General features: G+C 43.0%; 2 protein-coding genes across 2 annotated transcripts; one reads left to right on the forward strand and one right to left on the reverse strand.

Annotated features, from left to right (window-relative positions):
* Positions 1 to 513: 513 nt before the first annotated feature.
* On the reverse strand, positions 514 to 10,117 carry ube2z.L (ubiquitin conjugating enzyme E2Z L homeolog). The gene is made up of 7 exons (XM_018234781.2): positions 9,924 to 10,117; positions 8,017 to 8,089; positions 7,741 to 7,928; positions 5,989 to 6,100; positions 5,797 to 5,909; positions 3,150 to 3,240; positions 514 to 1,264 (listed from the first exon to the last, which is right to left on the reverse strand). Exons 1-7 carry the CDS (start codon positions 10,115 to 10,117, stop codon positions 1,094 to 1,096), a joined length of 942 nt encoding a protein of 313 aa, XP_018090270.1. The 3' UTR covers positions 514 to 1,093.
* An 87-nt stretch (positions 10,118 to 10,204) lies between these two features.
* LOC108700812 lies at positions 10,205 to 12,358 on the forward strand. Its single transcript, XM_018234782.2, has 2 exons — positions 10,205 to 10,338; positions 11,160 to 12,358. Exon 2 carries the CDS (start codon positions 11,304 to 11,306, stop codon positions 11,928 to 11,930), a length of 627 nt encoding a protein of 208 aa, XP_018090271.1. The 5' UTR covers positions 10,205 to 10,338; positions 11,160 to 11,303; the 3' UTR covers positions 11,931 to 12,358.
* Positions 12,359 to 12,880: the final 522 nt, after the last annotated feature.

Below are 12,880 nucleotides of genomic sequence, written 5' to 3' on the forward strand. Positions count from 1 at the left end.
ACCCACTGTGCCCCTCCCTCGCAGTGACGTCATACCCAGTGCAACTCCCTAGCAGTGACGTCATACCCAGTGCCCCTCCCTAGCAGTGATGTCATACCCACGGTGCCCCTCCCTAGCAGTGACGTCATACCCAGTGCCCCTCCCTAGCAGTGATGTCATACCCACTGTGCTCCTCCCTAGCAGTGACGTCATACCCACTGTTCTCCTCCCTAACAGTGATGTCATACCCACTGTTCTCCTCCCTAGCAGTGACGTCATACCCACTGTGCCCCTCCCTAGCAGTGATGTCATACCCAATGAGCCAATCATGTGCCCTTAACATAAAAGGCCACAGACTAGGGGACAGTGCAACTATTGCCCCATGGGATTTTAGAGTCTCTTTAAAGGGGTTTATTTTAAATAAAATGTGTAATGGCTGTGTTCAGGGCATGTCCATGATTTAACCCTTTACTAGCCAATGCAGAATGGAAGAATGAACAGCGACTGGGAATTCATCGGGCAGGGAAAACATAAAAGCACCAAGAGATTTTTATTTTTTTTAAAAAACTGGTATAATTGGTGCATAGTATTTAAAGGTGCAGAATCCTTTTTCTATTTCCAGATTAGATTTGCTCTTCATAAATTAACATCTATTACGGGACTTTGCTGTTAGTGGGTGGGCGTGGGGGTGTTAAGACTTTTAACTCGGAGCCTAGAACAATTATATAGACAAAGCCCAGAGGGCAAAAAAGACAAAGTGCATTTTTTTTCCGTGGGGTAAAAAAACAAAGTCAAAAAAATTTCTCGTGTGCTTGAGATCACATGACTGGATCCTGTTCGAGACTCTTTGGCTTGTCGGGACCAATAGGCGACTGTTGTGCAGAGAGAAGAATCACACATTGTAACAAAGTGCTGCCCTGGTGAGAAATCCAAACTCCATGATTTCGGAATCCATTCCCCCTCCGTTGTCTCCTTAGTAATTAGAGTGATTACGTGACACTGCACCCGTGCAGCATCCAAGGCAAAGAGGTCCTTTCTTGTCAATCACAATCCATGATACTCGGCTTCACAGAACAGTCACAACAAACGCTGCACAATTACATTCCTGTAGGATTTAAGGGTATGAGCTTCCCTGTGTGTCGGTCTCTGTCTCTGAGGAGCTCGAATCAGAGTCTATATCCACAGTCTCTCTCCGGTGCTTCTCCCGCACTCTCTGGTGAATGGTCTGCAGGCGGCTCAGCAAAGACTGGTAGTCAAAATGGCCTCGCTTCTCCCCAAATGGGTCCTGAAAGGGCAAAATAGCTCAAGGTCTGACCACGTGTACTTTAAACCTGATTCTGTCATGATATTTTTGATGTCGTTTTTATTTCTAAATGACACTGTTTACACTACAAATAATTCACTGTACAATATAAAATGTCATTCCTGAACCAACAAGTTTATTATTAATTATTTTATATTGGTCTGTAGGCAGCCATCTTGCCTGGTCATGTGCTTTCAGAAAGAGCCAGCACTTTAGGATGGAACTGCTTTCTGGCAGGCTTTTGTTTCTCCTGGGGTTTTAGGATCTTTCTGTAATTTGGATCTTCATACCTTAAGTTTACTAGAAAAACCTTTAAAGGGATACTGTCATGGAAAAACATTTTTTTTCCCAAAACGCATCAGTTAATAGTGCTGCTCCAGCAGAATTCTGCACTGAAATCCATTTCTCAAAAGAGCAAACAGATTTTTTATATTTAATTTTGAAATCTGACATGGGGCTAGACATTTTGTCAGTTTCCCAGCTGCTCCCAGTCATGTGACTTGTGCCTGCACTTTACGATGGAACTACTTTCTGGCAGGCTGTTATCTTTCCTTCTCAATGTAACTGAATGTGTCTCAGTGGGACCTGGATTTTACTATTGAGTGTTGTTCTTAGATCTACCAGGCAGCTGTTATCTTGTGTTAGGGAGCTGCTATCTGGTTACCTTACTATTGTTCTTTTGTTTGGCTGCTGGGGGGGAAAAGGGAGGGGGTGATATCACTCCAACTTGCAGTACAGCAGTAAAGAGTGATTGAAGTTTATCAGAGCACAAATCACATGACTGGGGGCAGCTGGGAAATTGACAATATGTCTAGCCCCATGTCAGATTTCAAAATTGAATATAAAAAAATCTGTTTGCTCTTTTGAGAAATGGATTTCAGTGCAGAATTCTGCTGGTAACAATAAAGATGAGGATGCGATGCTGTGTTGAAATGGTGTGCCAAAAGGCACCTCCAAAATTTTTATTTGTGCGGAATATGGCCCAGACGTTTCAGGAGCTACCTGCTCCTTTCTTCAGTGGGTAAGTGCACTTACCCACTGAAGAAAGGAGTAGGTAGCTCCTGAAACGTCTGGGCCATATTCCGCACAAATAAAAATTTTGGAGGTGCCTTTTTGCACACCATTTCAACACAGCATCGCATCCTCATCTTTATTTTTACTTGGATATATCACGTTGGGTCACGTGACTGGAGGAGACGCTGAGCTGTAAAGTCACCATACATTGTAACCAAGTTTCGTGAGTGTATACAGTTTCTTTGTTTACTCAGAATTCTGCTGGAGCAGCACTATTAACTGATTCATTTTGAAAAAAACAACATTACTATCCCTTTAATAGACAATAGGGATAATTTATTAAGAATGGAGCTAAACGGCACCTGAATATAATGGTAAATACAATACAGATGCCTTCCAGCTTATCTTATGGATGGATAATAATATACAGGTACGGGACCTTTAATCCAGAATGAATGGGGGTTTTCCGGATAACGGATCTTTCTGTAATTTGGATCTTCATACCTTAAGTCTTCTAGAAAATCATATAAACATGAAATAAAGCCAATAGGCTGGTTTTGCCTCCAATAAGGATTAATTATATCTTAGTTGGGATCAAGTACAAGCGACTGTTTTATTATTACACAGAAAAAGTAAATCACTTTAAAAAATTTGGATAATGGAGTCTATGGGAGACAGCCTTTCCGTAATTGAGAGCTTTCTGGATAACGGGATAACAGATCCCATGCTTTACAGAAGTGTCTCTGGGCTGCTATATTGTGACCCTTTTTGTTTGGTTTTTCAGACACTAGTCACAGTTGTAGTTCTAGTGGAAATCTAAAGAGAGAAGAATGACAGGCCCAGGATCACTTACCTGCATGTTTTGCCCTTGTAGGTGAAATCTGTCTTTGCAAACGGCTTCATAAAAGTCATAATATTCCATAAATGATTTTTCCATAACGCTCCTGTGAGACAGAAAGAGAGAAAACATAGACATGGTCAGTGGGGGGTTCTTACATTATATACAATTTGGATCACCATCTTAGAATGTCCTATTCCTATCGACTTTGCAATTGGTCTTCACGATGTATTTCTTTTAGTTTCTGCATTATTTGCCTTCCTCTGCAACACCTTTCTAGCTTTCAAATGGGGGGTCACTGACCCCAGAAGCCAAAAAAAACCCTATTTCTCTGTGAGTTTACAATTGTATTTCTTTCTACCGATTCAGTCGCTCTCCTGTTTATATTCCGGTCTCTCGTTCAACCCACTGCCTGGTTGCTACGGTAAACAAGACCCTAGCAACTAAATAGCTGCTGAAATACCAAACTGGAAATGCAAATAATCTCAGAATTTCAATGCCTGTATCATACTAAAAGTGAATTTAAAGATGAACTTCCAAACACTTTTTTTCAGTTCAATTCTTTTCAGATTGTTCACCAGAAATAAAGACTTTTTTTTTCAGTTACTTTCGATTTTTTACAGTTTTTACAAAATCGAAGTTTGAAGTTGAATGTCCCTGTCTTTGGTGTTTCGATCAGGCAGCTCAGTGATTCAGGTGCAGATTCTGATCTGTTACAATTTTGCTACATTTAGCAAATATTTTTTTATCTCTAGTAACTATTGTATCAATTCTAACCGCTGCCTTTAAAGGGGATGTTCACCTTCCAAACACTTTTACAATTGAGTTGTTTTCAGATTGTTCCCCAGACATAAATACAGGGTCGGTGACCTCCCCTCCCCAGAGCTGCTTTAGAAGGTGAAAAATGACACTTTACACTTCAGTATTAGAAAAACAGTCACAGAAAATAGTAAGTACCGATAATTGGAAAAAGTCTTTATTTCTAGGGATGCACCAAATCTAGGATTCAGTTCGGGATTCGGCCTTTCTCAGACGGATTTGGATTCGCCTGAATCCTTCTCTGCCGGTCCGAACCAAATCCGAATCCTAATTTGCATATTTTGCATATGCAAATTAGGGGCGGGGAAGGAAATTGCATGCCTTTTTGTCACAAAACAAGGAATTAAAAATGTTTTCCCCTTCCCACCACTAATTTCATATGCAAATTAGGATTCGCGGGTTCGGCCACATCCAAAATAGTGAATTCGGTGCATCCCTATTTATTTCTGAGAAACTATCTGAAACCAACTAAACTGAAAAAAAAGTGTTGGAAGTTTAAAGCTCTGTATCCCCAGCAAGTGGTCACTAAGGGCAAGGCCAGACATTGCTTTTTTATGTTGCGTTTTTATACACTGGAAAACGCACTATGGCAATTCTCACAGGGAGCTTGCAAGCGGTCTGCGTTTTTCAGCAGAAACGCTTATACGTGAAGAAACTACCAAATCAATAAACTCTATCGAAACCACACTTTATGCAAATACGCCGCGTATTGTAAATATGGCATCTACGTTTTTACGGCCGGTGATGTAATTACGTTGCGTATTGGCGATTGTTCCTGCTCCATTTTGCATGTAAATAGCTTTTCTATTTTCTATTTCCAGCCAGCGGAATTATGGGGAGCGAGAACAATGAGAAGTGCATGTTGGGATAAGAAACCTACGTGCTGAAAAACGTTCATGTTGACGGTCGCGTGTGGTGTCGGTGGCGTATTTACGCCCGACAGAGCTTTTTTTTTTTAAAAACGCAACGTAAAAACGCCATGTCTGGTCTTGCCCTAAAGAAGTGAATACGACTCTCAGGTGGCCTTTAGTGTGGAATGTACAGGGGAATCTCAGATAAGACTCTGTCATGGTGTCACAGACAAAAGCAGGGGAGAGAAAGGCTTTGAAGGTTTATTCTTTGCTTAAAGGGATCCTGTCATCGGAAAACATGTTTTTTTCAAAACGCATCAATTAATAGTGCTACTCCAGCAGAATTCTGCACTGAAATCCATTTCTCAAAAGAGCAAACAGATTTTTTTTATATTCAATTTTGAAATCTGATATGGGGTTAGACATATTGTCAATTTCCCAGCTGCCCCCAGTCATGTGATTTGTGCCTGCACTTTAGGAGAGAAATGCTTTCTGGCAGGCTGCTGTTTTTCCTTCTCAATGTAACTGAATGTGTCTCAGTGGGACCTGGATTTTACTATTGAGTGTTGTTCTTAGATCTACCAGGCAGCTGTTATCTTGTGTTAGGGAGCTGCTATCTGGTTACCTTCCCATTGTTCTTTCGTTTGGCTGCTGGGGGGAAAAGGGAGGGGGTGATATCACTCCAACTTGCAGTACAGCAGTAAAGAGTGATTGAAGTTTATCAGAGCACAAGTCACATGACTGGGGGCAGCTGGGAAATTGACAATATGTCTAGCCCCATGTCAGATTTCAAAATTGAATATAAAAAAATCTGTTTGCTCTTTTGAGAAATGGATTTCAGTGCAGAATTCTGCTGGAGCAGCACTATTAACTGATTCATTTTGAAAAAAACATTTTCTCCCATGACAGTATCCCTTTAACATGGTGCCAAAGAGCAGATTTTACATTTAAAAACTATAAAATAAAAAATCCCTCCTGTATTTAAGACATACCTTAATGCATCAGGGCACTGGCACTTGCCCTCCAGCATCTCACACACCGCTACCCGAATGGTCTCATGTCGAATGCACTCATTGTAGTTCTTGCTGTCCCCCGAGTGTCTCTCCTTCAAACATAAAATAAACATTGGGTCAGACATGACTATACGAAGCAACAACCTGCTGCTTTGAAACAAAAGCCGTTACCTGCTCAAAGCCTGGCTCGTTGTGATACGGATTCTCCGTCATGAGAGACTGGATCGATATGAGCACGGACGACAGACTCTGAGCTGGACTCCAAGCAGGTCCTGTCCAAGTTCTGCAATGTCACAAAATAGATTTTACCCGCATGAAGAAGGGTATCCATGCAAATAATATGAAGGATCGCTGGTTCAATAGCACATTTATCACTTAAAGGGGTTGTTCCCCTTTAAATAAACATTTCATATGATGGCTATTCTGAGTAGGGATGCACTGAATCCACTATTTTGGATTCGGCCGAACCCCCGTGAAAGATTTTGCTGAATACCGAATGGAATCCGTATTTGCATATGGGAAGGGGAAAACATGTTTTACTTCCTTGCCACGCGATTCCCCTCCCTTCTCCTAATCTGCATATGCAAATTATGATTCAGATTCGGCTCGGCCTGGCAGAAGGATTCAGCCGAATCCTGCTTAAAAAGGCCGAATCCAGAAACGAATCCTGGATTCGGTGCATCCCTAATTCTGAGTTTTTATTATTTGTGGTTTTTGAGTTGTTTAGCTTTTTATTCAGCAGCTCTCCAGTTTGCCATTTCAGCCATGCGGTTGCTAGGATCCAAATTCCCCTAGCAACCATGCATTGATTTGAATAAGAGACTGGAATATGAATAGGAGAGGCCTGAATAAAAATTAGCAATAACAATACATTTGTAGTATTGCAGAGCATTTGGTTTTTTTTTAGACCCCCATTTGAAAGCTGGAAAGATTCAGAACAAGAAGAATAATAATAATAATTAAAAAAAACTGTAAAAAAAATGAAGGCCAATTGAAAAGCTGCTTAGAATTAGCCATTCTATAACATACTAAGAAGCCTCCCTGCAGCTGCGGTTACTGAGCCGAGTCAAAGGCAGCGCTAACTGCCCCCCACTGTGTCGACAGTTGGTAATAGGCATGAAAGAGAGGGTTAAATCCCGACAGGCCAATCGGGAAGAGGAAGCAAAATAGGAAGCACACGGTCGGAGTTAAAGGGACACTTTCTTATTAAACAAGTAAAGCCTCCCTGTCCCATTCATGTCATTCCTAATCTACTGCCCCCAGCAAATGTGACTTAAACATATACAGGCACGGCATCCGTTATCTGGAAACCCCTTCTCCGAATTACAGGAAGGCCGTCTCCCACCGACTCCGTTGGAATTCAGTAAATCTCATTTTTAAAAATTGATTTCCTTTTTTTCGGTGTAATAATAAACTAAGATCTAATTCATCCTTATTGGAGGCAAAACAATCTTATTAATGGTTTTTTATTCAGGTTGAAATGATTTTCTAGTATGAAAATCCAAATGACAGAAAGATCTGTTATCTGATAAATAGGGATGCACCGAATCCACTTTTTTGGATTCGGCCGAACCCCTGAATCCTTCGTTAAAGATTCGGCCGAATACTGAACCAAATCCGAACCCTAATTTGCATATGCAAATTAGGGGTGGTAAGGGGAAAACATTTTTTACTTCCTTGTTTTCTGACAAAAAGTCATGCAATTTCCCTCCCGCCCCTAATTTGCATATGCAAATTAGGATTCGGTTCAGCTGGGCAGAAGGATTCGGCCGAATCCGAATCCTGCTGAAAAATGCCGAATCCTGGCTGAATCCCGAACCGAATCCTGGATTCGGTGCATCCCTACTGATAAACCCCAGGTCGTGAGCATTCTGGATAACAGGTCCCATAGCTGTAGAAAAAACACTCACCGCCAGCACTTACCCTAGAATACTCAGGCACACTTTGCCATTGCGGTAGAAATTGGGGTTTAACCTCACGGTATTGTTCCCGGTTGTTATGAGCTTAACCCGAGGCGGGTGTATGGGGTAGTCGGGGGGGCAGCGGAACAGGAACAAGAAGAAACCACCTTCATAAGGGGTGTCAAACGGGCCTGTGATGAGCGCATAGATCTGGTGATAAAAAACAGAGAGGATCACATGAAATGAAACACATCGCACACACTCCCAGGTGAAATAATGTAGTTGAACTAAACCCTACCTTTGTCATGTCATGAGGATCCGGCACCACAAACATACCAGGGGGCGGCTCTTTGTAAATGGACATAATATCCCTAAAATACAACAGAAAAGGGAGGCGCAGATTAGTGGCACTTACTGAAGCTTTGCTCAAATACGTGAAACAAAAAGTAAAACAAACACGGGATTGTGAAACCAGGAAGAAAGCCTCATGCGCCTTTTTTTCCTCCTCCCCCAAAACAGGCAGGGGGCAGGACGGTGAGGTAGGGGGCGGGAGTGATGATGATGCGGCGACCAGCGATTGGCTGATCACCATGTCATTCACTTCAATGTCCTGATTTCCTAATTTCGTCCAAAAACCAGGCTGTCCGGGGTAAAATCCGGAGAAGTTTCGCTCCTAGTTCTCAGCTTCAGCTCAAGCTCATACAATCCATGATATATAGACATAGAAATTAAGGATTTGGTTCAGGATTCAGACTTTTTTAGCAGGATTCGGCCGAATCGGATCCTAATTTGCTTACGCAAATTAGGGGCAGGAGGGAAATCGCAAGACTTTGGAAGGAAGTAAAAACATTTTCACCTTCCCTAATCTGCATATGCAAATTAGGATTCAGATTAGGTTCGGTATTCGGCCAAATCTTTTGCGAAGGATTCAAGGGGTTCTGTGCATCCCTAATATAAATGTATTTGGAAAGAGCCAAGGTTTTTCACCTTCCAAACACTTTTTCAGTTGAGTTGTTTTTCGATTGTTGTCCAGAAATGAAGACTTTTTTCAAATGGTTTCCATTTTTTACCGTCTAAGTTTAAAGATTAATGTTCCTGTTAGTGATGTGTGGGTCAGGCTTTTCCCGACCCACTTCCGGGTTAGTGTGTGACAGTTGTGTGTGACAGTTGTGTGAGTGTGACAGTTGTGTTAGTGAGTGTGAGTGACAGTTGTGTGTGAGTGACAGTTGTGTGTGAGTGACAGTTGTGTGTGACAGTTGTGTGTGAGTGAGTGACAGTTGTGTGTGAGTGAGTGACAGTTGTGTGTGAGTGACAGTTGTGTGTGAGTGAGTGACAGTTGTGTGTGAGTGAAAGTTGTGAGTGTGTGTGACAGTTGTGTGTGTGACAGTTGTGTGTGTGTGAGTGATAGTTGTGTGTGTGACAGTTGTGTGTGACAGTTGTGTGTGTGACAGTTGTGTGTGTGACAGTTGTGTGTGTGACAGTTGAGTGAGTGACAGTTGTGTGTGTGACAGTTGTGTGTGTGACAGTTGAGTGAGTGACAGTTGTGTGTGTGACAGTTGTGTGTGTGACAGTTGAGTGAGTGACAGTTGTGTGTGTGACAGTTGTGTGTGTGACAGTTGTGTGTGTGACAGTTGTGTGTGTGACAGTTGTGTGTGTGACAGTTGTGTGTGTGACAGTTGTGTGTGTGACAGTTGAGTGAGTGACAGTTGTGTGTGTGACAGTTGTGTGTGTGACAGTTGTGTGTGTGACAGTTGTGTGTGTGACAGTTGAGTGACAGTTGTGTGTGTGACAGTTGAGTGAGTGACAGTTGAGTGAGTGACAGTTGAGTGAGTGACAGTTGTGTGAGTGACAGTTGTGTGTGTGACAGTTGTGTGTGACAGTTGTGTGTGTGACAGTTGTGTGAGTGACAGTTGTGTGTGTGACAGTTGTGTGTGTGACAGTTGTGTGTGACAGTTGTGTGTGTGACAGTTGAGTGAGTGACAGTTGTGTGTGTGACAGTTGTGTGAGTGACAGTTGTGTGTGTGACAGTTGTGTGTGTGACAGTTGTGTGTGTGACAGTTGAGTGAGTGACAGTTGTGTGTGTGACAGTTGTGTGACAGTTGTGTGTGTGTGTGTGAGTATAAGAGTGAGTGAGTGACAGTTGTGAGTGAGTATAAGAGTGAGTAATGAGTGTAGAGATCACTGGTCCGAGTGAGTGGAAGTCACCTCTTTATTCTCAGCAGACACTGAGTGGAAGTTCTCTCATTATCCCAGTCAGCACTGGCCGAGGGGTCCCACATTGAGGAGGTGCTCAGAGGAGACGTCCCGGGGGCCTGGAGGCCGCTCAGGTGAGGAACGACCCCGCCGCCTGACGCAGCTCCGGGGAGAATAATCGCTTCAGCCGCTGGACTTTCCGCCATTCCGCTTCGCACTTACTTTCGGGACTCCAGGGCAACGAGACAACGGGGGAAAGAAAGTACCGCGGACATAGAGACGGCGAACCAGAGCGTCTGACCAGTTCTACCGGAAATAGTCATCAACTCGTTTATAGAGTGCGTGCGACTCTTCCTGCGGAAACGCTTTGATTCGGCTCATTCTATTGGTGTGCGGCTCTCGCTCAGAAACTGTCGGTGCCTGGGCTGTAAGTAGCCATTTTGTTGGTTTGTCTCGTCCCATATCTGAACCCCCTAAATGCTATGCTGCCTGGGAAAGCGCCTGGTTAAGTCGCACAGTTGTCTGTTGTCCCTCCCTTTCTTTTACCTCCTGATTATCTGTCACTGGAAAAGACCTGCTTGTTAATGAGGCGCTTCACCTTTAAATTAACTCTTACTGTCTTATACAATCATGTCACTGACCCCATCTAATCAAATGCTCTGTCAGGCTACACATGTATTGTTATTGGTACTTTTTATTACTCCCTTTCTATTCAGTCCCTCTCCTATTCATATTCCAGTCTCTTATTCACATCAGTGCATGGTTGCTAGGGGAATTTGGTCCCTAGCAACCAGATGGCTGACATTACAAACTGGAGAGCTGCTGAATAAAAAGCTAAATCAGTCAAAAACCACAAATAATAAAAAATGAAAACCAATTGCAAATTGTCTCAGAATATCCCTCTCTACATCATACAGTTCATTTAAAGGTGAACAAACCTTTTTAAAGGACAACTAAAGTGCTATTTTTGCTCTTCCTGGCGCCGGCCAAAACCAGATTGTCCTGTTCAGACCCAGACACCTTTATAGGGTGTGTAAACACTGGGCCAATGCTTTTCTATAGTAGGAATGTGCACATTTGCCGTAAACTTTCATTGTTGATTTTTTTAGTTCTTAAAATATGTACTTACCGCACTTGAACTCCCATCCTCTCTAGTGATTCGGGGAGACATGGTCTGAACAGCTGGAGAGCAATCTTTTGAGCATTGAGATATTTTAACTGTTTCTCCCTCTTTTGTTTCCCACACAGGCCGGGACACCCTTTGAGGCCGGGACACCCTTTGAGGCCGGGACACCCTTTGAGGCCGGGACACCCTTTGAGGCCGGGACACCCTTTCCGACTGGTTCCGCAGCTACAGCTGAATGTAAGCTCTTGTGCATTTCACACTATAAAATGGATAATCTTGGAAGCCCGACTGCAGGAGTTTGGGCCCATGAAGCGCCGGCAGATGTGTATATTGAAACAGAGGATCCGAATATTGATGACGATCATGATGATGATGATGATGATGAAGAGGCCTGCGCTATGGATCACATTGACCACTGCTATACCTCCGAAAACACGGACCTTTGTCACGTTACTCTGGAGCTTAAAAATAAAATCAGGATCTTGCAGAGGATCGCCAACAATCAGAAGTACCGCATCCAGAAAATGAACCAGTACATTAAAGAGTTAAAAGTGCAAAATAAGGAGACTTGTAGGAAACAGGCGGCCTGCCTGCCGGACTTGCACCGCTCTGATGGAGCCGCAGGGGAAAAAACATATAAAAGAACCCTCCTGCCCCCCAGAAAACTTCATGGGAAGTGCCTCAGTCTCCCAAATTCCTTCAGGCAAGAAACGGTAGCTAAGGGGCAAAGTGCAACGGAACCAGCAGAAACCAGGCTGCTCCGAAGTCACACTAAAAGGTTAATTATGGAACCCGAGGATGGAGGGACAGCAGACTGTTCAGCAAATGACCAGCAGAAAGAGCAGGAGGGCAGCAGCACAACCAGCCCTAAACACCAGCAGCAAGGCAGCTGAATATGAATAATCAACAGACACATTCCATGTCTTCAAAGACTACTAGTAAAGTGCAGCCAAAGCATCAGGGGAAGCCACCAGCAACTGCTCCTGCCCCCAACTGAGCTATAGTAAGGATTTCTGGGAAGGCTCCAGTACATGCTGAACTCTACAGCGGCATCACTTGCAATTACTGTTCTGTTTTATTCAGCTCGAGTAAGGGCAGAGCAATCAAAAGCCTGAAATTGGCAGCCTAAAACTGTTAATATCTGGGAAAGAACAAAATAAAAGCTCAGAAGAGCAGACAGCAAGCTAGTTGTTCATTCTCATCCAATCCACGAGGATTTCTGCATTGACCAGGAAGGAAACGCCTCCTCTTCATCTGCAAACCCTTTATATGTTGTTTTTTTTAGCCTTGGATTAAATAAACAAAGTGAATATTTGATTAATATGAAAAAAAAAGGTTTTTATTTGTTGCTTACTGAGGTTACAATACACAATACACACATTAAGGGGCAAATTCACTAAGATTCGTAGTTGCGCCAGCGTCCACTTCGCCAGGCGTATTTTCGCAAGCGCTACGCAAATTCACTAAAATCCAAAGTTGCGCTCAGGGGAAGCGTAAGGTTGCGAAGTTGCACTAGAGTTAATTCGCCAAGCAAAGCGAAGTTACGCTAGCGATATTTAATTTGCATACGGCGCCAAATTGAAGTTACAATGGAGGAATACGTAGCAGCACTACACAAGCCTGGGAAACCTTCAAAACAGCAAATAAAATGTTTATTTTGCCCTACACATGTGCCCACTGTATAGTTAAGGTGCCATGAGTTAGGAAATGTAGGGGGGGGGAGGGGAGCCCCAAAAATTTTTTAGATCTTTTTCAGCCTATCACCCATAAAAAAAAGAAAAAAACGCCAGCGTTTTTTGGAACTTAGAAACATTTTTAACTTTTTTTTGAAGCAATCCCTATC

Source organism: Xenopus laevis, chromosome 9_10L (genome assembly GCF_017654675.1).
Source record: "Xenopus laevis strain J_2021 chromosome 9_10L, Xenopus_laevis_v10.1, whole genome shotgun sequence".
NCBI classification, from domain to species: domain Eukaryota; kingdom Metazoa; phylum Chordata; class Amphibia; order Anura; family Pipidae; genus Xenopus; species Xenopus laevis.

Coding starts and splice junctions, on each gene's coding strand:
- ube2z.L (XM_018234781.2), bottom strand. CDS start 10,117: ATGGCGGAAAGTCCAGCGGCTGAAGCGATTATTCTCCCCGGAGCTGCG. Junction 6,101..7,740: donor GTGTGCCTGAGTATTCTAGG/GTAAGTGCTGGC, acceptor GTGACATTGCAG/AACTTGGACAGGACCTGCTT. Junction 5,910..5,988: donor ACGAGCCAGGCTTTGAGCAG/GTAACGGCTTTT, acceptor TTATGTTTGAAG/GAGAGACACTCGGGGGACAG.
- LOC108700812 (XM_018234782.2), top strand. CDS start 11,304: ATGGATAATCTTGGAAGCCCGACTGCAGGAGTTTGGGCCCATGAAGCG.